At 41.9% G+C, this 24,259-nt stretch overlaps 2 protein-coding genes across 2 annotated transcripts; both read left to right on the top strand.

The window, feature by feature from the left end:
- The first annotated feature begins 1,052 nt into the window (after window positions 1–1,052).
- Window positions 1,053–15,926, top strand: si:ch211-13f8.1 (uncharacterized). Its single transcript, XM_028592395.1, has 10 exons — window positions 1,053–1,440; window positions 1,928–3,132; window positions 6,536–6,608; window positions 8,038–8,190; window positions 10,005–11,176; window positions 12,594–12,741; window positions 13,113–13,341; window positions 13,877–13,989; window positions 14,126–14,307; window positions 15,195–15,926. Exons 2-10 carry the CDS (start codon window positions 1,962–1,964, stop codon window positions 15,386–15,388), a joined length of 3,435 nt encoding a protein of 1,144 aa, XP_028448196.1. The 5' UTR covers window positions 1,053–1,440; window positions 1,928–1,961; the 3' UTR covers window positions 15,389–15,926.
- A 1,612-nt stretch (window positions 15,927–17,538) lies between these two features.
- On the top strand, window positions 17,539–22,971 carry tal1 (T-cell acute lymphocytic leukemia 1). The gene is made up of 4 exons (XM_028592399.1): window positions 17,539–17,614; window positions 18,940–19,494; window positions 19,918–20,006; window positions 20,959–22,971. Exons 1-4 carry the CDS (start codon window positions 17,556–17,558, stop codon window positions 21,486–21,488), a joined length of 1,233 nt encoding a protein of 410 aa, XP_028448200.1. The 5' UTR covers window positions 17,539–17,555; the 3' UTR covers window positions 21,489–22,971.
- The last annotated feature ends 1,288 nt before the right edge of the window (window positions 22,972–24,259 follow it).

The following is a 24,259-nucleotide window of genomic DNA, read 5'->3' as shown; positions in this document are numbered from 1 at the left end:
CCTATGTGCTTATCATAATCAGAATAGGATTTATTGCCAAGTAACTAACCAGTTAATACTTAGCTAGTATTAATTTGCCTTGGCGGTGGGTGCATACATAAACGTATTAAAATGAAATACACAATAAAGCAAAGTAGCATACTGTCACCGTTAAGAACTGTACTATAGAAAATAGAAATATTACAATAAAACATATAGGCCTATAGATCATTTAAACAAATATTTACAAACTGTTTAACAATAAGAAAAGGCTGTATGGTTTATGCAGGCTGTGCAAAAATGTTGAGGGAATATTAGGTTCAGGACATAATAGTGGCTTAAACTAATCCATAATGTTTGTTAATGTAAAGTGTGGTGTGTAAACTATGTGTGCAACCTAATGGCGCCCTCTACGGACATTGGGCCGCATGCACAGCCACAACACCAAAACGGAGCAGCATGTGCCAGAGTCGAGTCGGATCCGGTTGGTTCACATCTGGGGATTGTGACAACTGGCAAGTAGAACATTGTCCCAATTAGGCGGACTGTGCAGGAGCACATGTGTGTGTGTGTGTGTGTGTGTGTGTGTGTGTGTGTGTGTGTGTGTGTGTGTGTGTGTGTGTGTGTGTGTGTGTGTGTGTGTGTGAGTGTGTGTGTGTGTGTGTGTGTGCACAAGCGTGTATGAAATCAGAGAGAGATAGAAATAGAGGGAGAGAGAGACAGATTTGGATGAACTGAGATAGAGGGAGGGATGACGTATTGACAAATAAGAATCAGCCGACAGATGTTTTTACGATTTAAAATAAGGCTATATTCTTAAAAACGTATAACCATATCATTATCTCAGGAACGACAGTTGTGGGTATCTCGCTGAAGCCCATTTTTATATTTTTTCATTGGTTTAGCGCATGGGAGTCGGGGTGTGTGTGTGTGTGTGTGTGTGTGTGTGTGTGTGTGTGTGTGTGTGTGTGTGTGTGTGTGTGTGTGTGTGTGTGAATGCTTACTTACGCAACGAGCTCACTCTGCAACGGGTTCTTTAGAAATGGACGAAATCAAAGCAGGCATTTTTTTGTATTCCATTTTTGTCTAATCCCACTGATTTCTGAAGGGATTATCGGACCAATCATGATTGAGATGCCGCTGGCTCGCCTGACACTTCCTGGACCAGGAGCAGTGTAGACAGTGAGTGGAAGCACAACACAAGGATCTGGAGAAACATTGAGAGATGGTGCATGCATTTGGTTTCCCTTTTTATCGGAAGATGAAAGTTTCTCCTTCTTCTCGAGTATGTTGGCGACCGACCTGAGGATGCGCGCTGCATATCTGCACGGATGGCGCAGGTTTTAGAATGGATGGTAACTTATAGTTGTGCAGTTCCACCAGAATCTATATGATAACATTCTTACCATGGTCAACGCTGGAACTCCGTTTTAAAGGACACCATCTTCACTAAATATTCAGGTAGCCTACACTATTCACTGTGTGTGTTAGCCCATTTATGTAACTAAATATGGCTTAAGTGAATGTGTTTTGAAGGTTACTTTGTTCACGTATGATATGTTGTATTGGCCTATTGCGAGGTGCTATGACACAAAATCTTTGATTATGTAAATTTCTTAAGGCTGAATAATTATTTTCTTCTCTGCTTTTTTATTGAATATGTATAACTCATTTCATAGAGACAGTTTTGTTTCATGCATATTGTTGATTTTGCGTGACAACAAACAGGGGCTCAGTTGCAGGCAGCAGTTGCTTATTTTCATTCTAGAGGATTATCCTGTGCACTGCGAAGTAATCAGTGGATAAGTCAACATGACTGAATCCACATTACATATCTCCTCACCAGGCAGATCAGAGAGAAAGTTGCTGGTAACAGAGATGTAGAACAGATGTAAGAGACATGGTTTTGTCCTCATGCATATACAAAACCTCCCTTTTTTATCTAAAGGATCTGTCTGGGCTACTCTGTGCATGACCGGCCAATGGAGGAAGAGAAGGTGGTTGATAAGATCCAAGCAAAATCCAGTTCCCCTTTACCTACTGGGATTCCCATTAATTGGGGACTCATCACTGGCCCTGTCCCTGAACCTGTGTTCCCAGCACCCCCTCTGGGCACCCAACTTCCTCCTCCTCAGAGTTCTGCTGTGCATGCACTACAGACCAAGGTGAAGTCACTCACACAGAGAAGGACAAGAGGGAGAGATCGAGAGAAAGAAAGAGAAAGGTTGGAAACAGAGGTCTTAGTGAGCAGTCCAACTGGGCAGATTTCATCTGAAGTCCTTCTCAGACAGAGGCCCAGAGGAAAGGGTCCGGTGTCTCTGCCTGCCCTCTCGTGGCGATCAGGCGCTGCAAAGAACTTGAGCAGTAGTGATGAAGAGGAGGAGGTAGAGGTGCAAGTCAGCTTCCAGATCCACAGCCCTCCAGCTGAAGCACGAGGAGAGAAGGTGTTCGAGGAGGGAGAGGAAGCTGAGGACGAGAGGTCAGAGAGAACAGAGGACCAGGTCAGTTTTCTGACAGGCCAGCTTTGTGGGCTCGGGGAGGGCACCAGTCTGGAGAGTCTTCTGTCTGATAACTCAAGCAGCAGTAAGGATGACCCATCCCCTCCTCCTCCTCTACCTATGCTCTCTTCCATTTCTTCTTCCACGTCTTCCACGACAACCAGACACTGGGCACCACCCAAGGGCTTCTGGAGAGTGGCACGCCCTGAAACATTGCTTCTAAATGGGGTTGGTCCTAACAACACACCCACCACCTTACCTTTGAAGGACCATACTCAGACAGAAGCGCTGGCAGAGCCTCAAAGGAAGTCTAAACCAGCCGAAAAGGGCACCAGGAATGATGTGGGAATTGTGATGGATGATAGTGAAGCATCCTCGGAATTCAAACACTCGGACAGCGTGGAGTGCTACCTGGACAGGTGTGAGCAGAAGGAGTTAGATGCTGACCTAGCCAAAGGACTGTGCAGTTCAGACAGCTGGGAGAGCATGTCTTCACAAAGTGATGTACTCTCTGCTGATGAGAAATTGAAGGTGAAGCAGAGAGCTTATGCAAAGTTAAGGGAAAGACAACAAAACTGCAGAGAGGAGAAAGAGCAGAGTGAGGCAGAAAGTGACGGCTATTATGGAGACACAACATGCAGAGTGGATTGTAAAGGTAAGTCTGTTAAGGAAAATGGTATGTAGTTAAATGTGAAAACTTTGCAGATAAATAAGTATAATAAATAAGGCTTGAAAAAAAGCTTGACTTAAAGGTCCTATGACATGCTGCTTTTTGGATGCTTTTATATAGGCCTTAGTGGTCCCCTAATTCTGTATCTGAAGTCTCTTTCCCGAAATTCAGCCTTGGTGCAGAATTACAGCCACTAGAGCCAGTCCCACAATGAACTTTCCTTAAAGGAACACGCCGACTTATTGGGAATTTAGCTTATTCACCGTAACCCCCAGAGTAAGACAAGTCGATACATACACTTCTCATCTCCGTGTGTGCTGTAACACTGCCTGACGGTTCCAGCGTTAGCTTAGCCTAGCACAGATCCTGCAGGTAACTGGTTCCAACTAGCCTACTGCTCCCAATTGTGACAAAAGTGACAAAATAACACCAACATGTTCCTATTTACATGTTGTGATTTGTAGAGTCACAGCGTGTACAAAAAACAACGTAACATGAGACACAGCCATCTTCTAACAGTAAACAAACCGGGAACTATATTCTCAGACAGGCTTGCTGCGAGCATATCACTCCGCCCAAGTACTATATTCTTCCACCTGAGAATATAGTTCCCGGTTTGTTTACGGTTAGAAGACGGCCGTGTCTCATGTTACGTTGTTTTTTGTACACGCTGTGACTCTATAAATCACAACATGTAAATAGGAACATGTTGGCGTTATTTTGTCACTTATTCGGAGCAGTAGGATTACTGGAACCATTCACCTGCATGTTCTGTGCTGGCCTGATGCCGCTGGAGCCGTCAGACAGCCTTACAGCACGCACGGAGATGAGAAGGGTATGTATCGACTTGTCTAACTCTGGGGGTTACGGTGAATAAGCTAAATTCCCAATAAGTCGGCGTGTTCCTTTTAAGATGGGCCATTTCTGTGTCTGTAGCTTTAAATTCCATTGAGGATTGAGGAAGGGGGGGGAAGGGGGCAAGGTGGAGGGTGGGGTGTGTCCTTGACCAACTGCCACTTTGCTCGTTTGAAAGCCATGATGTCTCTTTCTCATGGGTGGGCCAAATTCACTGGGCGGGCAAAGCAGAGAAAGGGGAGGTAACCTTGCTCCTTATGACCTCATAAGGAGAAGATTCCAGATCGGCCCATCTGAGCTTTCATTTTCTCAAAGGCAGAGCAGGATACTCAGGGCTCTGTTTACACCTATCACCATTTCTAGCCACTGGGGTACCATATTCAGGCTGGGGGAATGCATATTTATGTTAAAAAACCTCATAAAGTGAAATGTTCATGCCATGGGATCTTTAAGGGTTTCAGAGACCAACTTGGGGCCGAGTCAATGATAAGATCCCCCTCCTCATCTTGAGGTGTTGAAAAAAGGATTGCATTACATAAAAGATTACTGACAAAGTGTTGTAAAGCCTCTGACTGTGACATTTAACTGTCTGACTCTGAGCCGTAACAATCTATTACATTCTGTTGTGTAAGTTAAAATAAAACAACCGAAAAAACCCAGCAGAAAGAGGCATACCTGTATATTTATATATACGTTAGACAACAGTCCACAAAAGTTAAATGAAAGATTCGGTTTATTCTTTTTAAACAGTCATTTTCACTTCTTTGGGCAGTGTAGTAAATGTTGTTCGTTGGTCAGGTCGTCTGTTGCTGTTACAGAGTGGAGACAGGAAATTCATCCCTCCCAAAAAACATTATAAAGCTTTTTCATAATGTTAACACATTTGTCTGCTTAGAATACTTGCCAGCTTTTGCAACCACTCAAAGTTCCTTATGAAAGCCTTTGTCTGTCTACCAATAATGTTATAGAAATGCTGTATGTAACCTGGCTGATTCCCAGTGTTGAACAGATGTCAGATGTGCAGATGTGCATGAGGATGTTGCTATTATTAGCAGTCAAAGCGGTGGGGGAAGTGTCCCTGCTTTTGTAGCTCTATCTGTGTGCTAATGGATGTCTTTGTAATCATGTTAGGTGACAGACTTTGTATTTTCCCATACTATGTATTTGTGATACTGTATATGTGTCCCGTGTGTGCGTGTCTGAGTGTGTCAATAACAGTACAGTCAGTGCAATCCAGATGGGTAAATCCATGATGATCAGGTGATGTTTCCCTCTTGTCTCTGGGAAATCTGCGTTTATCTGTCTTTCAGCGGTTGCGTAACCTGTGTTGTTTTTGTGACTGACATTAAGGATCAGTCAGGGATAACCTATGAGACTGTCACTGGATGTAATGGTATGAAGGTTTATGAAAATCCTTGTGATCTTACTAAGACCCAATTATTTTAATACCAACCAATGTCCCTGCTGGCACAACGGATGTACATTGCTGGGATAAAGCCCACGCCGGATGCCCCTCCCCTCTCGCTATCTCCGCTATAGGGGCTTAGCATCGCCCCAAGACGGTTGTGATTGGTTTAAAGAAATACAAACAAGCCAGAGCCTTTTTTTCTCTTATCCCACAATAGATATAGCCTCGTGAGACTGTCCTGATCTTGCGAGCGCCAGTTTTCCACTTACAGATCAGTCTGGCATCTTGAGATAGAGAAAATTTGGAGCCGTTCGCCAAACGACCGGGCCAATCAGCGTTGGTTTTGAGGTGGGTTTAGGTGGTGATAGACAGATGGTTTATCCAATCAGCTAACCAGTATTTTCAGCCAGTGGTAGCCCTAATTCTGTTAGCTGCTCACTAATGCTTTTTTCTCTTGGATCTTTCTTTTGGAATATGGACCGGGAACCTGAAATGGTGTCTTTTATTCGTAAATTCTCGTTACACAAACAAATATCCTTTACCGACATGTTGCTTGCTTGCTGAGCTAAAGAGCTATGCTTTGCCTGCAGCAGCAGGGGCTTGTGGTTGTAGTTTCATACACTTTGTTGATCTGATTGGTTGATTTGGCCCGTCTATCACCAACATAAGTGATAGACAGATGGTTTATCCAATCAGCTAACCAGTATTTTTGCCCCTTCCCAAAAGTTCTCCAACGGAAAGTTCCCAGATGGATATGCCGAGCAAATGTGAAGCAATCCATCTGGTGGAGTCAGGTTACAATAGATAGGCTGTGTAGCCAGACCATACTGCATCGCTGACACAGCGCTGTTGAGATAAGTCTGGCAATGCGAGGCTACATTATAGCTGATGGCTTTCTTGGCAGTAGTGTTTCCCCTAAACAAGCACTACATGAGACACTTACTAGGAACAGAACCCTAAATTAGAATAATACACTAGGTTAGCTAAATATAGAGGGAAACAAAGACAGTAAATCCAGGTTTTGTGGGCATAAAACATTTGGATCACTTTTAAAGCTTTTACATCCACATTGTATTCATATCAGATCTGCTGTGATATGTACTTTTCCTCTCTGTGTTATGCCAGTCCCAGGTGCTCATGGGGGTTCAGACAGCTCAGACTCAGCCATTCTTGCTCAAGAACTTGAACCATATTTGAGGTGAGCAATTCAAAGCTTCTTTATGTACTTGGCAGGGGTGGTGACATACAACTCCTATATGCACAATTTATAGCCTCTCCTTATGAATTCCACTCTACAGCTACACTTGTGGGAATTTAGAGTCTATTGTATTTTCCTCGATTGAAGCAGCTGGAGTTTCAAACAAATATATAAACAATATCATAAACAACTCATACAAATGTAATATATTCAGAAAGAAATATAAATATCAAATACAGTATATTGATGAAGCTGATATTCACTTTTGTGTATTTATGATACTTTGTGAGTAGAGATAAAGTCTTAAAACCTTGTAATAATTGTGGATGAGTCCCCAGACAAAAACTTCAGGCCACACTTGAAGCAGTCATACTTCACCCATAAGTGTTATCATTAAAAACAAATTTACAAATTTGTCCTCACTTTAGAGTTAGAAACAAAAACAAAACAAAAAAATGACATATACACAGCTACCCCCTTATCTCACCAACCTTTCCCGGGTCTTTACATCATGTAACTCCAAACGGAGTCATCAATATTATACAACTATTCAGTCTGAGTTCAGTGTATTGGAGAAAGGGATGCCAAATCCTGTTGAACAGTTTTAGTTTGTTTGATAGCGAGAACTGTATTCTCTCCACGTGAGGAAGTTTGACTATTTCTTCCAGCCATAATTTGATTTTAAGTAAGTGAAACAAAATGAATAGATAGATAGATAAATAAATGTGTTAAACATAAAGTTTGGCTCATTACTTGATCAGGTTTTCAGTTTATCTTTTGCAATGGTGGCAATGTTTTAGAGGCCATATTATTATTATTATAGAGTGCATTATGGTCATCATCATTATTAACTGCAGAATAAAACAGCTGCATGAGGTACCAAAACAGGCTGCTAATTATACAAATTGGGATACAAAAAAATTACATGACAAAATATAATCTATGGAAACACAATATGTTCTTCTCCTGACACCCAGGAGAGAATGAATCACATTCAGTCCACTACAAGGATAATCCACATGGCTGGTGTATCATGCTATCTTTATCACTGGGCCAGGGGATAAAGACGACTACAGACGATGAAGCACAATGCAGAGCTTAGCTGCTGGGCATAAGGATAGATGGAAGGATGACGTTTCTCTCTGCTGCTCACCGCTAGAGCCACGCCCCAGTCTATATTATATAAAACAGCTTAGGACACGCAGCTTGATTTACTCAATGTTAAGTCAATCCGCTGGGAATATGATGTTGCTGGATATGTCACAACACACCATAAGCTTTGCACATGTAAAGACTTCATCAGATATAACATTTCACTCAAACAGATGGCGATATAACCATCACATTCAACTCTATACATTCCCTTGCTGTTCTCACCGTCTAAATAATTTTTTATTTTTTCTAATTTCATCTTCCTCTCGATCATCAGGTCACTTCTTGTAATCAGTGATGAACATCCTCTGAGCCCAAGACATGAGCAAGCCAAGCTTCTTCTGGAGCGAGCACGACTCAAGGCTCGCTCCAATCACATTAAAGGCGATCGCCCCTGCAGGCGCTCCCATTCTGATCAGCGATCCACCGTGTAAGTATCTACTTACATGGGCTATGACCTCTTTGGCATATTCACAAGTTAGATGTTAGAGACTGTGAATGTCCCACTTATGTGTGTGCAGTTTTGCAACCACAGAATCAGTGGTGTGATAACAAGTTCCATTTATGACAAGTTAATAACTTTTATGCAAGCTGCTTTGATGCTATCACTGTCTCTCTCTTTTAGTTTCCTTTATCTGTTTATCCCTCAGCTTTCCATCCTCATCTTCCTCTCTGCATGTCTTCACTTGCACATGGCATGTTTTAGCAAAGCTAATGTTGCATAACTGAAAATAAGTTGAAGCTTTGGAACCTGACCTGCTTTGTAATTACAATGTTGAGAAAATGTTTGGTGTCATTCTGTTCATGTAATAGTGTATACGTCACACAGTTTTGTTTGCTGAAATCCCCTTATATCTAGCCTGGGAAGCAGACAAATCTGCCCTGCTCATGTTTCATTTGCTCTGGCAGATACATCTGGCTCCTCCCTGTTCAGACAGAAATACAGCTGACCAGGCTCTGGACGGACCAATCACTAACAACAACTAATTACCTCATGTGGAGCCGGTTTAAGATTATGATTGACAGAGTAGCGTCATGTTTGAATGTAGTTACTGAACAAAGTTACTGAATGTAACTCGCATTCTTCTTCCACTGCAACTTACCAGGCTTACAAAACTTGTATCAATTTCAAACTAGTCTCGCATTGCCAGACCTTCCTGCACAGCACCGCGGAGGAGGGTCTGGCTAGTCCACACAGCATTCCGGGATGAGAGAAAAACGTGTACTGGTTTATTGGCATTTCTTTAAACCAATCACAATCAGTTTATCTTCTCCCCGGACGGAGCAACGGTGCCGCTGTAAAATAGCCACAGAAAGGAACTTGTTTTGTTGGAACGTGTGTGGAAAAGTTGTTATCAAAAGTTTTGTTTTTAACTCAGATTGGACAGATAGTCTAGCTAGCTGTCTGGATTTACCTCGCAGAGATCTGAGGAGCAGTTAACCATAGTCCTCATAAATTGACCGGAGTTTAAAATTCCAACACAAAGAAAACGGAAGGTGACAGACATCCGGCCAAAATGAGCACCAGAACAATCCCGGAAATGAAACGTCGTCGATATAGACTAAATTCAAACTAGTCAGCACTGATCAAATATCAATCAAGATTATTTACTGTATTGCCTATAACTCACCTACAATGTTTTCAGACACACATTTTAGTGTAGGCTATTGTGTAGCTGTAATTTGTCCGCGATTTGTTTTTCCTGCTTCAAAACGGACCATAAGCACTTCCTCAACCTGCTCGTTGTTTCGTTGCTGTGGGTTGTAGGTCTATCTAATTGCGTCCTGAGCTATTTTATACAGTCTATGGTAGGCATGGTCTGCACAGTTGATAATGCCCCTTGGAAATTGATGCATATGCATTTGCGAATTAGTCTGGCAATGCCAGGCTACCTTATAGCAGCAGGATGCATTCCCTTAATTTCGAATTAGGAGCATTTGCATTGGATCCTACACTAACTGTGCAGCAAACCTACCTGTAGCCACTACATGTACTGTATGTCTCATTGCAATTTATCGTGACATTTGTTTATTTAATCACCAGAAATTATTATATATGTGTTATTTTGAAGAGGCCTTTTATCTACCTGGTCTGTTGCTGTTAGGGCTGACATTCAGTTTCACTTTCATTTTCAGTTTTGCTTCACTTTCATAAGATACTAGCTTACAAATGTAACTCTCTTATAGACAAAATATTTTGCTTTAAAATGTCTGTAATATGCACTTACGTGTTATTTCTTGCAGAAAAAAACAGCAAGTTGAGTCTACCAATTCAACGCCAGTGCAGAAAGCTGTTCAAACCAAAGAAGATCACGCAGCTCAAACTGTATCTGGTCCCCTCCTCGTCCCCAACCAAGGAGACACTTCCCCCGGTGACCAAGGTTGTCGATCCAGACGGTATGGTTGTTCACCCACACGGGTGCGCTTCGAGGACGAATCGGAGAAAGAAGCAGAGTCTCGGTACTTGGATAGAGTGAGACAGCGTAGCAGGCCTGGCTTGCCCAAGTCCAAGAGTAAAGAAAGTAATACAGATTCTAGCAGTAGTGGTTCAGAGAGGAGCAGAAGCCATCGAAGTGTCTCCATGCCTCCTTCACAGAAGAAAGAAGTTGCGGGTGTCAGTGGTGAACCCACAACAGTGATTAAAGAGATAATAGTGCTGGTGAAGAAATGTGAGGCATGTGGCTCTGTAGTCAGGGAGCCTCAGCCTGTCTCATCACCGCCAGAGCAAAAAAACACTGAACCACAGCAGCCTGAGGACCCACGGGTGAAAGCGTCTCCTCGCTGGGTGCCTCATAACAAGCCAGAGGCAAGCACTCGTCCTAAAGCTCCTCTAACTGTCACTTTTGCTGGCGCTTTCGTGCTAGGGGAAAATAAAGAGAGCAGCACAGGGTGGAAATCATCAGGGTTTGGGAAACTTAGGAGAAGGAGCAGGAAAGGAGAAAGTCGGCTGGAGTCTGGCCATGGCCCTTACGGTCCGTCTTGGGCTCAGCGGCGTAACTCAAATCCCAGGAACAGGCTCAACTTGAGCAGAGCTGTGTCCTTTGCCCCAGAAAGCCCTGTCGCTCTGGAGCCCCGTTTGCTGGAGGCATCTGATGGATTGAGGGAATCACCTCCCCCATTGCTGCCTATAAAGTCAGCTCTGAAGTCAAGTACAAGAAACCGCTCTGCTGCAGGTCAGTCCACAGTACAGTTCCAGGTTACCTCAAATCAGGGAGGTGAGGGAGGACCCCAGCATTCTGCTCTGCTGGACTCTCCAGAGGCAAGAAGGGAGTGTGTGGTAGCTGTAGCCCAAGGGACCCCTGCAACAAGCAACCCAGTGCCCTATATCAGGCCCTCCACCTTGAGGTACTCCCCACCCCGGCTCACCACGGACCTACCAGCGGCTGAAGTCTGGGATGCCACTCCAGATGGCGCAGGTGAGTGGTCATTGAGGATGAGAGTCATAGATAGATTTAATTTACCCTGGAAGGTCACATAGAGATTTCAGTACCTGTAGTTTCTGTAATTTACATATCATAGAATAATACTGATATCATCATTCAGGATTTACTATTCTGGAAAGAAGTACTCTATTCTTGACTAGCAGTGCCACCATAAAAATACTGTATACTAATAGTATAGTAAAAAGTGCATTTAATTAAGTATTATTAGCTAAATGTACTTAAAGTGGCTATATGTAACTTTCAGTTTGTGTTGATTTTAGTGGCCCCTTTGGACAAAAGTGGTAGTGTTTTTACCACACGTTGTGAATGGTAACTATTAGCCTACTTTGGATGTCTTGTGAGCTAAACCGTGTATCATTGTCCCTGTGTCATGAGCCAAAGCATTAAGAGTTTGTTGTAGCAACCAACATAAAAGTAATAACTTTGATTTATATAGTGCATTTCATGAAACCCAAGGACGCTTTACACAAGTACAGGGGGACAAGGGAAAAGAAAATAGGCCAACACAAACACGGACTAAAAGGAATAAAACATCTGCACTAAATGAGTACTATAGCATACAACGACATTGCACATTGTAAAGTTATTTTATGAATGAAAAGACATATTACATACCTGAGGGGCAATTCAGGGTCATTTTTGAATCATTTACAATCCCGTAATTGTCTCCATCTGTTGTTCTTTGTTTCATTTTCTTCTTTGCCCCAGTAGCATCCATAACTACAGCAGATAACTTATAAAATAAAATTAAAATACAATTAGGCCTACATGAAGACATCTCCTGCTACCGTTTACCTGGCTGGATACAATAACAGGCTTTTTTTGTGTTGAATGTGTTGCTGTAGCGCTGGCTACCTGCCGTAAATCATTCTGTGATTAATAAAAACTATATAAAAATAGTGTTCTTTTCACTGTTAGACTTGTTTGCTGTTACAGGTCATTTATGATCATGAGATGGAATATTACACAGTTTCAGAAATATTTAAAAGTTACATATAGCCACTTTAAATATAAAAATTAAAAGTAATCATTACGTAGAATAGAATATTATGTTATTGGATTATTATTCCCGATGAATTATATACATGTATATGTAGAAAGTGGTAGAAAGTAACATTTAACTACTCATCAAGTAAAGAACAAGACCTTAAAATTGTACTTAAATGCAGGACTTAATTGGACCTAGAACTTTACTTTCTGCAGAAGTTCAAATATCACAAACTGAAATTAGTTTATTAAGGAATTCACATAATAATAGAATTGGAAAAAAAATACAATACAATACGATAGAACAGAACAGACCAGAATTTAATGCAATAGAATAGAATAGAAAATAATATCTGAGAATGATTATTTGACAACCACTCAGTACATCCTTTTCTACCAGCAGGTCTGAGTGATCTTGGTTCTGGTCCTGAGTGTCGTCCTGCTCTGCGTGGCCTGGCTATGGCGCGAGCTGAGGACCTCAGAGCGGAGCTGTTGAGAGCAGAACATCTGAAAGCTGAGGCCATATGGGAGGAAAACTCTGACGGGTCCAGGTAAGCCAAGATAACAACGCTCTTGTCGTAGCTTAGGCAATAAATCCTTTGCCCCCACCATGCTGCAAAACGGCTTGAGCGTGCCAGACTGCTAGCAGTTAGGGGATTAAAACCCTGACCTACTACAGTCCACAGGATGTCATTATTAAAAATATTCTGTGAATATCAAGACAATCCTGCCCTCTTCTGGTAATGAAGACACTTACTTGTTAAGGCCATTTATAGTAGAATTATAAAACTTAAGCAAAAATAATAATTTCACAGTTTTTCATAAACAATCTATCCCTTGTTGGGGATGTAATTATGTCTATAATAATACATTTTGAGTCTCTATCACTGTCAAATATATATGTCTAACTTTATTTGTACAGAAAGCTGGATGGACGGCCAAAGCTCTTCCTGCGTCGCTTCTTTTCCTCCATTGGTCTGAACAGTGTGGGCAGACTGGTGAAAGGAGGCCGCTCCAGCAGCATGGAACAGCTCAGTATACCCGCTGCCCCCCGAGTCTGCTCTGCTTCCCCAAGCCCCACGCGTAGACCACTGCACAGCATCGCAGACCATCGCATGCAGAGGACACCCTCGCTGCAAACGCTGCACACGGTGAGCAAGAGTAGCAAACATTGTTCAGGCCACGTTTGTTCAGGACTGCTGTGCTGCTGTGTGTCTATGATTTTATTTCACCACATCAAATAGATGTTATTTTTACCTCAGAAAGGGAAGGCCGTAGGGATAAAACATCTTATTTACATGTCTTTAAACTTCCAGTTCCACTTTGAAGTACCTTTTACTACTTATTTGCCACAGTGGACCAAGGCTTTGAAGTATTACCAACCTTTCTGCCTGATAATGGGAGCACAGATAATGCATTTCATGTTGTTTTCTTACACTTTTTGTGATAGCCATTCTTGTTGTCCTCTTGGCAGCTGTAAGAGTACACTAAACAGATGTAAACAACTTTCTGTTTCAGACAATCACAGCGTCTATCTGCATAATGTGTATGTGTGGTGCCAAACACATACTTGCTAGTTTTAGAGGAGTGTTAGAACCAAAAAGTTATGCTTCCAAAAGCCAAACTGGTGAATTTTGCCAGTATGAAAAAACACAATTTGTTACAGTGCCATTTATTTGCCACTAGGTGCTGCCACTGGCCCAACTGCGCAAAGCCTCCTCTGTGCAGAGTTTAGAGAGAAGAACAGAACGCTCAACAATACTGGGAGAGGTGCAGATACCGTACGGCCTGGCGCCCAGGTAAGTGGCATAGAAATATAAGTAGAGAGAAAGACAGAGAGAAAGAAAAAAAACAACATATGCTATTAAACCACATCCTACATGGGTTTACTTCATTCATTTTCTAATAACGGGAGCTAAATCTCTCCTGTTACAGCCCTGATAGCCCTCAGCTTGAGGCCCTGAGTGTTGAAGATATAATTGCCTCCAGAATTGCACGTCCCGTGGGCCGGGTCACCCATGCTTTCCCTGATGGGACCCTCCTCCTAGAGCTCGTCAGACCACCAAATGGTCCCTTTGGTTTTGTCATCTCAAGGGGCAAAGGTCGACCAGACACAGGTAACTTTTTGAATCCACATTGTCTCTAAAAGGGACAATCTTGTATTTGTGGTTTCTACTAGAACATGTTCACATGTTTTAAGGTTTAAAAAAAAACAACATTATTTTTCTTAAAATGTCTGAATGAATAAACCTTTATTCACCCTCTGTCTGAAACGCCCCTGTCTCTTTAAGCGTTTCTGCATCTTCCATATCTGCGCTGTCTGCATCTCTGCACCGTCATTGCAGTCGGGGAATGACTACTGACACTGTAGCAACACTTTCTACCTATATATTGTGACATAACAACCTTACAGAAGTCCTGACAGCTGTTTTAAAGGCACTGTTTCTGAATACGGGCTGTGTGCATTTCTCTGGATTAAGTGTTACTTATTTAGTGATACTTTGACAGTGTTTATATAGCACCTAAACCTGCTTTATAATAAAAAAGACATGGAAATCTCACTTTTCACAATATGGGAATCTTTAAATGTAGACTATAGACTGTAGGTTTTGCAGTTATTGCATTTCAGTGGTTACTTTATTTCCCTAGCTAACTGCCAGGCCCTTCTTCAATGATATGTTGTTTATCTTGAAAATAGAATAGAAAAAAGAGAATAGAAGAGAATTAAATTGAAATATAATTTTTCAGATAAAAACTGGCCTTTGGCTTTACTCTTTTAAATGTAAAATTGTTAATGCTTTTACTCATGGTAAAGCTGATTTGTTAATTATTACAGTTATGTATGATTCACTAAACACAAAGGCAACCTCTATCTTCCTTTTTCTGTTTTACCTTTTTTTTTTCTATTAAAATTCTACTTGCCCCTTTGTTCGTACACTATCCAACCATTCCTTCACCTTTATTTCATCTGTCTTCCTTCTTCCTCTTATTGTTTCCCTCCCAGGTGTGTATGTAGAGAAAGTGGGTGACGGTGGTGGCGAAGGCCCCTACATAGGTCTCCTTAGCATCGGTGATGAAATTCTGCAGGTGAACGGGGAGGCAGTGGCTGGACTCAGTCTGGACCATGTGACGCGGCTCATGACCCGGGAAAGCACCGCTTCTCTCCGGATCGTACCGGCCCGACGTAACCAGCGCTGACTGGGAAGATAGGCATGGCACAGAGCCATTTCTCCTGCAGCCATGGATCATAATTCACCACTGCAAACACTACTGATTTACTGTAACCCATGGTGGATAGCCAGTGTGTATTTAGTGCAGTTTAACATATCAAAATGGCTACATGAGATAACAGGGTTAGAGGTTCATTTGCTATAAGTGCAAACTATTGTTCAACAATATGACACTGCAAGGGACTTGGATTACAACGACAAATCAATAAATTTGCAAATCTAAAACCAAATAGAGCCAGTAGAGGTCTACGCTATAGCTAGAAACTAGATTTCAGAGTATATATATTGTGATACTAATAAAAAAGTTAGCCTATTTATACAGATTCCAATCCAGCACAACTTGTTTCTGTGCATGTTTGTTATTTATGGTTAAATAGGGATATTTTTATTCACAAAGTAGGCTATGTGAATTTAAACCCTACCTAAAACTATTTTACAAACTCTCCAAAATAAAAAATAAAAAAATGGCTTGACTGCATTTATTTTGACCTAAGTATTTGTGACAATCAAAACAATGTAACAACTCCACTTTTCTAAAGTTCAAATTGTGATTTATTTTGACACTGTACATGCTTTGTGATTAAAACTATATTTTGTCACATATTTAAAATGTAATTTCCTATATTTTTTTTCAATGGATCATATTCCCCTGGGGCTCTACAGGGTCCCTTCATTTTACTTATATGTGTCAACTATTGCTTTAGGAAATTGATATTTTTTTCTTTTTAATAAAAAGTGTTTTATTTTGTCAAACTTTTGTAACATTCATTAATTATGCCTTCAACTACAAAAACGTAAATCAGCCCCAATTAGGTCTACTGATTTGCAAATTTTTTATCTTTAATTTTGACTTAAAGTAGTGCTGTGCTCCCTAACAACAAAAATCTTGGCACAATTTAGGTTACCTTAAAATATTTTTTACAAAAAAACTTTAAAGGGATTATGTCTGACTGTGTATAGTTAAGCACAGGATGTGGGATGATGGTCGTGACTACTGCTTCAACAGGTCTGTTTAAAGGTCGTGACTAATTACGGTGCTCGCTATTTTCTTTAAACATTAGGCTTAAAAAAAACGTGCGACATCATCCACATTTACATCCATAATGACGCAGCCTGCCCTCCTCCGTATTTTGCCATGTCACGAGTTTATTTGACACAATTTATGCGATTATTTAAATTCATAAATGTATTTGACTAAAAGAAGAAGAAAAAAGCTGTGTGGAAAATCCGTTATTAGGATGTACCTGCTACCATTTAGGCTGTCCTGAATGTACTCTGATAGCGTGCTGCTCTTTTATCTGATGCGTCCAGGAGCCGATTCGCTTTTATCTCCCCCTGCCATGAGTCCCCACGGGCCTGAGGGAACCGTCGTCCAAGGCCCCCAACACAAACCATGACATGCAACAGCACATTTATTTATTTCTTTACTTTTATTGATTGATAAAGAATTGTGTCCCATTTGATTAAGGCATCGTTATCATAATTCCCCCCCTTGTCAATTTAGCAATCTGTTGGAGGCTATCAGTAGCACATCCAGCCTCAAGGCGCAGGAATGGATATGGATTAATGTATATATACTCTTTTTTTAGGACAAAATATAAAAAGAGACGACCCTCTGCTATCATCAGTTATCTTAATGCAGGATAAATTGGCTTATCAAACCCCCCTTTGTTGAAAATATAAATAGTTCAACAGCTTAACCTGAGCTTTTGTTTCTTTCATCAAAAAAATTAAAACACCTCCAATAATAGCTCAGGCTACAGTATACTACCTCACGTTGTTACAGGCCGTTGCGCTGTGCCTGTTTGCTTTTTTTTTTTTTTTTTTTAAGCTTTGCCCTCCACAAGCCTATATAGCCCACGACAGCCAAATAATAATGAATCATTTCATAAATAATGGGTTTAGGAGCTTATCGGGAATGAAGAGGCCGCTGCCGTGCGCTTATCTCACTCGGCCACATTGCGGCCTGTGTTCCGCTCCCCATACTGAGGGAGCGCACTGGATGCGGCGAGGAATAACTCAGCTACACACACACACACACACACACACACACACATATATACACACACACACACACACACACACACACACGCTGCTCCACAACTGGCAGAAAAAAAGAAAAACCTCAGACATGGATGACCCACTCACAAAATGGCTCCACTTACACAGTAACATCAACAACACGGCTGGAACGGTAAGTGCAAAAAATACACCTCTTTATCCAAACCAGCGTATTCCTTGTTGCTAAAGGCTATAATTTGATTACCAACGTCTGCATTTTTTGGTGTTATGTGCGAAATATTTCGCCTATATTTTAGGCTATTGTCCGATCGGATGGTTGAGACTGTACGGGATGTCTACAGGCTAATAACGGATGCGAGGCCTATTGGAGAATTCCCAGAAATAAAAGTGCGCTTTTTTTATTGGCGGTCTGTTGTTCGTTTATAATAAAAGATGTTTTAATTCCTCGGATATTTGTCGAGTTAAACTAACTATGGAAACACCTAACAGTGTGTATTCAATATGACAAGGCTCTGATGTTCGGCTTTAACAACAACAGCACTGTGGCCTACACCGCCATAAAACAAGGATTGGGCTGCACCACCTACTCTGACATCTATGAAAATGATCAGGTCCAAGTTTTTCTTAGGTTATTTCTGGATTTGCTGAAGACAGAAAAAAGGAGGGATTTCATTTCGACGAAGAATGGATATCAAGCTCTCTTCGTGGTCCTGGCATGCACACAATTTCTATAAGACGATCATTTCACCTCTTAATAGCAGCCGAATTAGCTTTTTAATAGGAATTTGAATGTGACTTAATGCAAAGCTCAAACGTCGGTTTGAATACATTAAGATATTAGCTGGACGTTATGGACTGTGCTGAAGGCCAAGCAAGATTTGGATAGGAGATTCATAGAAAGAAAAAAAGATAAAGCATTGTTAATAACAAGTTAACATTGGAAAAATATCACTGCGTCCAAGTTTAAGAACGTTTAACTGAGAAATAATTGTAATAATTGAAAAGGAATGTATCACATCCCAGCCGGTTTAACGTTAAGACATTGTCAACAGCTCACACAATGATAAGAATCCTCGAGAATTAAAACATTTTTAAATTGAGTTGTCATATAGCATCAGTGTTATCATCCCTTGTGGCAAAATGCCTGCATTCGAGCTTTATTTAGCCTATTTATTTATTTATTTTAAATCTTGTTTTAATGTTGAACAAAATATAGGCCTAGTAATTAAGAAAAGGAATTAACATAGCCTAGTCTTCCTTACACTATTTGTTATGTTAGAGATATTAAATCTGCAATTGGAAATAGTAATAACAGCCTATAATAATGATTAAAAACATTGAACCAGAATTGCAGAAGGCTTATAGGCTAATAATAGATTGTTGCATTTCTATAAGCTTCCATGCGAAGCAACAGCTTGGTTATTTATCTAGTAGGCTATATTCAAACTGTCGCATATTGCTCTGATCAATACATTAATCGAGGAATATCTTATTTAGGACGCAGCTGACTCGAGCGAGTGGTGACGGTATCAAAATGATGGAAAAACGGCAGCCGGAGCTTCGTCCAGGAAGTCCCGATTTAGAGTCCGGTCCTGGAAAGCGGGAGGACTCCTCCATCATCTCCAGACTGAATGGATGCAAGGAGGAAGAGGAGCCGAGGAGAGAGGAGGGGGAGAGGGAGAGGGAGAGGGGAGGGAGCTTCAAGGGGGTTGAGGAGACGGATGACGCTCCTCTGCAGAACTCAGGCAACGGGACCAGCATCAGCATCATCATCAACGGCGTTGCCAAGGAAACTGCCTCTCACAACGCCCTTGACCTGAAAAGGGAAGTGCCGGTGATCGAGCTCTCTAGGAGGGACGCTATAAAAGCGCTGGAGCAGAGGACTGAAAGCCATTTGGTGCCGATCACGGAACTTCGCAGACCTCCACCGCTGCCGCTGCCGCCGCCGCAACGAGACGACGCTCGAATGGTCCAACTGAGCCCAAACGCGTTTCCTGTCCCGGCCCGGGCGATGCTCTACAACCTGGCGCAGCCTCTCGCCGCCATCAACAGGTAAAGGTGGAGACAGAAAAAGGGAAAAAAATCATATCATTTCCCGAATGCACGTTTTCATTGATAATTGTGAGTGTTCACTATAAGTTTGATGTCTGTAGCTGCCCCATTATGCCCAGCAGGAATAGGCTATACTGAAGTGTGAAAAGATGTTTGTAAATTAGCCAATTATGTTGACATTATTTAGCATATGTGCATCAATGACGATGAGAATTAGCCTATAAATGTGTGTGTGTGTGTGTGTGTGTGTGTGTGTGTGTGTGTGTGTGTGTGTGTGTGTGTGTGTGTGTGTGTGTGCGCGCGCTCCTGCTGCATGGAGTGGGGAGTGATGAGGGGTTATATGCAATAAAGAAATGATGTATGCTGAAATTCTTTTTTTTCTCACATACCTGTGCACCTTTTGTCTGCTTTCTGTGGCTGTAGTCTCGGAGGGGAGTCGGAGCAGTACAGCATGTACCCCAGCAACAGGGTAAAGCGCCGCCCGGCGCCTTATGAGGTTGAACTCGACGAGGGTAGGCGCATTTTAGATCTTTATAAGTATGGTAAGATGCACTTCTGCTGTGTCCTCCTTCTGCCAATATAGTCTCCTAAACGTCCCCTCCTCATCTCCATTGCCATTCATCCACTGACATGGATCTATAGCTTACCAAATCTGAGTGTTGCAGAAGATACCTAAAATAAAATAAAAAGTGCTTTTAACCCAGAGGAATAAATACATCATAATTCAAATGAATGCTGCTAATCTAAATGTCAAATACATGTACCTGCACGCCATTAAAGTAAGCTCTTTTCAGGCGGATTTGGGGTTTAATTAATTTGAAACATCCTTTCCATTGCTGCCCACTCACTGCCATATTCAGGGGTGGAGAATGGGGGTGCTGCTGCCTCCATGCCAAGGTTTTACTGCAGAGTGGGCTGAAGGATTAAGATAGACTGGGTGTGTTCCAAGGGCGACAATAGCTTAGAAGACACTATTGTTGAGGGCGGGAGGATGACTACCTGCAGTGGGGTATTTTATCATACCTAAATAAATAGAAAAGTACATAGACAATGGAATTGGGAGCACACAGTCTCTTCAACACCCTTTCCTGGGGTTTGGTATGCCCAACCAAGCATTTCTTGTACCACATTTGCATTTGGTACACAGCATATTGTACTATATTTTGCAAACCTCTATAGCTCCATCATCTAAAAATCCATGGCTGTAGGATGGACAATTTTGCATCTTTTTTAGGATTATCAATAAAATCTGTTTGTTTTTCCTACGAACAAATGTTTCTCAAAACCTGTGTGCATCTGTTCTCCTGTGGCTACTCTTTCCCTTTTTATTATTGCACTTGTTTTTCTTATTGCTTTACCCTTTTACAGACCGGTTTCAGTTCTGCACTTCATATTATTTTGTTATCCTATCAATGCCTCTTCTTCTTACTCTCTATGTCTATTTCCTCCATGTTCCTCTGCTAGCTGGCCAGCCAAAGATTGTACGTCGCATCTTTACTAACAGTCGTGAACGTTGGCGGCAGCAGAACGTAAACGGGGCCTTTGCGGAGCTTCGCAAACTCATCCCCACTCACCCCCCAGACAAGAAGCTGAGCAAGAATGAGATCCTGCGGCTTGCTATGAAGTACATCAGCTTCCTCTCCAACCTCCTGGACGACCAGGACGGAGGGAGGAATGTTGGCAGCACAACTGATGGGGAAACAGGGCTGCTGGTCGGGGTCGGGGCCCACGAGGGGGGCCCTCAGGGTGGACCACATCAGGACACAGTAGTAAGCTTGGCCAGGGACGATCTTCTGGAGACAATGTCGCCAGGCTCCAGTTGTGGAAGCCTGCCTGATGGCGATGCCGAGGGCAGTCCTGAGAGCTTTATGGAGGACCAGGACTCGCCTCCAGCTCCAAGGACTCTAACAGCTTCACGGGGGCCCCCGCTGCATCTAGCTGCTAGAGATCTGAGGCGCAATGGCCGCCCCAGAGATGGCTCCAGTCGCCGATGATGCTGATGCCAATAGACCACGGACACAACCCCTGAGACTGAAAGAGAACAATGAGAGGGACTAAGATAGAGGTGGATATGCTCAGGACCCGTTAGCTTTGAGTCATCAGTGTAGGAAAGAGAATCAATCTCCACCTAGTGAGATAGTGGAGTACATTCCTGTCTCCACACTACACCTGAGGCAGCACTGATGAATAGCTTGGTTTGATTGGTGAGCGGTTGAATTTGATCCAACAAAAGACTTGTAAATTCTGCATGTCTCATGTCTTTGAATGACCTGCAGATTATAACTTTCCATGGTTTAAAGGTCCAAAGACTGGATATTCTAAAATAATTTAAAAAAAAACACAAAAAAAAGAAAGAAAGATCAAGCAAACAAAACAAGACAAAACCAAACAAAATATCAATCAAGAAAAACTTAACAAAGATGTGTAATATTGAAATTTGGACCAATGCTTCACTAGCGATTTCAATATGGTGCATAAGTCCAATGTGCTTGCAGAGTGCTAGTAGTGCAAGTTAGTGGCACTAAAACATCAATGAATAAATCCTGGAGATTTATGCCCATCAAATTTAATGTGTTAGAAAAATGACACAAAAGTAAGTTTGCCTCATTTGGAGGCCTTAAATGAACCGACTGGACTCCATTGTACCCATGCAGTTACGTATGTATTGTAAATAGCATTATAATTCCACTGCACAATGTAACAACAGTGACTCGAGTTCAAGTCATGTGGTTTAAGATGTACTGTAGTGTGTTTGTCAATGGGTTTACTAGCAAAATGGTCTTTTGGGAGACATGACATGAGGAAAGAGGAATGAATAGGCGAGATGGACTCAAAATGTAAAGCGAGCAACTGAACGTAGTACATCAAATGTGGTACCATTTACTTCTGTTACACTTTGGTGGTGAGAAAACGACACCAAATACGGCAACAGACAGTTAAACAATTTCACTGCCGGGAATGAATATATCTATTTGAAATTTGCTGTGGAGGTACAAGACATGCAGTGTTTCTTAAAGTGTACAAAATACATGAGTCATATCATGAAATGACTCATGTAGTCCTTTTGATATGAATGTTTCAGTGTTTTTTTTAAAACTGTAATGCAGTTGTAGTTTAGTAAGGTACACAAATAAATCCCTTCATTGCCACATTTCACACGCATGCACACACACACACACACACACACACACACACACACACACACACACACACACACACACACACACACACAGTGTTAATATCATATCAACACCAGCAGTTTTCTGATTAATACAGTTACGTATTGCTCACTTGTGGTTGGTTATTCTGCTTTTTCAGCAGGACCTAGTAGCCTATATTGGTACCTTTGGTAACTATGGTATTTTATGAATTGCAGTAAAGGGACATTGTACGTTTGGTAATGACATATTTGTTGTATGATAGCTGTATCTATGAATATATCCAATGTTAAATCAATGAATTTTATACAAAACTCCTGAATAAAACACACAGAGGAAAAGCCTTGTATTTGATCTCACTCAAGCATGTTGTGGGTCTTATTATAATTCAATTCAGTCAAAATATGATACATTTTTGCCACATTTCATCATATATGACTAATTTTATACCTTTTTCACACTTATTTAAAATTGCATAACCAAACTGACAAATTCCTGTAGGCAGGCAATGGCATAACATTCCATGCAACTGTTCCACACCTTATCTGTACAGAGTTGAAACCACAACCTCCTCATGAAACTCCCCCAATGGACGCTGGTATCCTCACTTCCTCCCAACAAGTGACAACTTCCTGTAGAGGTTAATGTGGCTCCGTGACCTGCAGGATATCCTGCCATTGTGAAAGTGGTTTTGACAGCCTCCGCTGCGCTCGTTGGCCCGCTGTTGTGTCTGTACACATTGTGAAACAGCCACACTGGTTGAGACTCCCACCGCCTGAAAGTTATTCACTTACGCAATGGAAAAGTTATGTTCACCAACCCGCGGTCATTAAAAAGAAATTAGCAGAGGGGTTGTTGCTTTGCCACATAAATGCTCCTTTTCTGAAGTCTACTTCCCTATATTCCTTAACTCCACACAGCCGACTTTGTCACCACCACAACAGCATCGGCTCTTTAGACATTTCTGAAAACTGAAATTGCTTCCAGAGAGCATCAGAGGCATCCAGGTGTTTGGGGACCTCTCTTGTGCTCTGCTCCGGCTGTGCTGGGACTCCACTGAGGGGCCCTCTGGGTTAATACCTGTCAAACATTTACCTGCTTCAGTGTTCCTGGCTCTCCAAACACACACAGACTCACAGAAAGAGAGGGATACAGGGAGTGTGTATGGGGGATTGAAAGGGAGGGGATGAGAGGAGGCTTGTGTGTATATGTGTATACATGTTTGTGAGAGCAGGCTTGTGTGAGTGTGTGCTTGCTCTGCATAGATCTGTGTGTGTGTGTGTGTGTGTGAGAGAGAGAGAGAGAGAGAGAGAGAGAGAGAGAGAGAGGAGGCGTGTGTGTGTGTGTGTGTGTGTGTGTGTGTGTGTTTATCAGCTCAGTGCAGATGGGTGGCAGAGTGGCTCTTGCAGCCAAATGATTCAGTATGCTAATGAGTTGTTATCTGTGGTGCTGCAGGAACAATATACTGTCTTTCTCACAGTGGGAATCCAGCCTGCTGGGAGCAGATTACACGGCACACACTGCCAAGGTAGTTATTTATATTTTCACACAGAGTTGTAGAAAATACATAAATGTGCACACACACACACACACACACACACACACAC

Source organism: Perca flavescens, chromosome 12, assembly GCF_004354835.1.
Source record: "Perca flavescens isolate YP-PL-M2 chromosome 12, PFLA_1.0, whole genome shotgun sequence".
Classification (NCBI taxonomy): domain Eukaryota; kingdom Metazoa; phylum Chordata; class Actinopteri; order Perciformes; family Percidae; genus Perca; species Perca flavescens.
This window is presented reverse-complemented; position numbering and strand designations above follow the sequence as displayed.

What these genes read in the sequence shown, in the direction of transcription:
- si:ch211-13f8.1 (XM_028592395.1), top strand. Translation starts at nt 1,962, where the DNA reads ATGGAGGAAGAGAAGGTGGTTGATAAGATCCAAGCAAAATCCAGTTCC. An exon ending in GAAAACTCTGACGGGTCCAG is followed by an intron (nt 12,742 to 13,112) that starts GTAAGCCAAGAT and finishes TTATTTGTACAG; the next exon opens with AAAGCTGGATGGACGGCCAA. An exon ending in CGCTGCAAACGCTGCACACG is followed by an intron (nt 13,342 to 13,876) that starts GTGAGCAAGAGT and finishes ATTTGCCACTAG; the next exon opens with GTGCTGCCACTGGCCCAACT.
- tal1 (XM_028592399.1), top strand. Translation starts at nt 17,556, where the DNA reads ATGACCCACTCACAAAATGGCTCCACTTACACAGTAACATCAACAACA. An exon ending in TCAACAACACGGCTGGAACG is followed by an intron (nt 17,615 to 18,939) that starts GTAAGTGCAAAA and finishes TATCTTATTTAG; the next exon opens with GACGCAGCTGACTCGAGCGA. An exon ending in CCTCTCGCCGCCATCAACAG is followed by an intron (nt 19,495 to 19,917) that starts GTAAAGGTGGAG and finishes CTGTGGCTGTAG; the next exon opens with TCTCGGAGGGGAGTCGGAGC.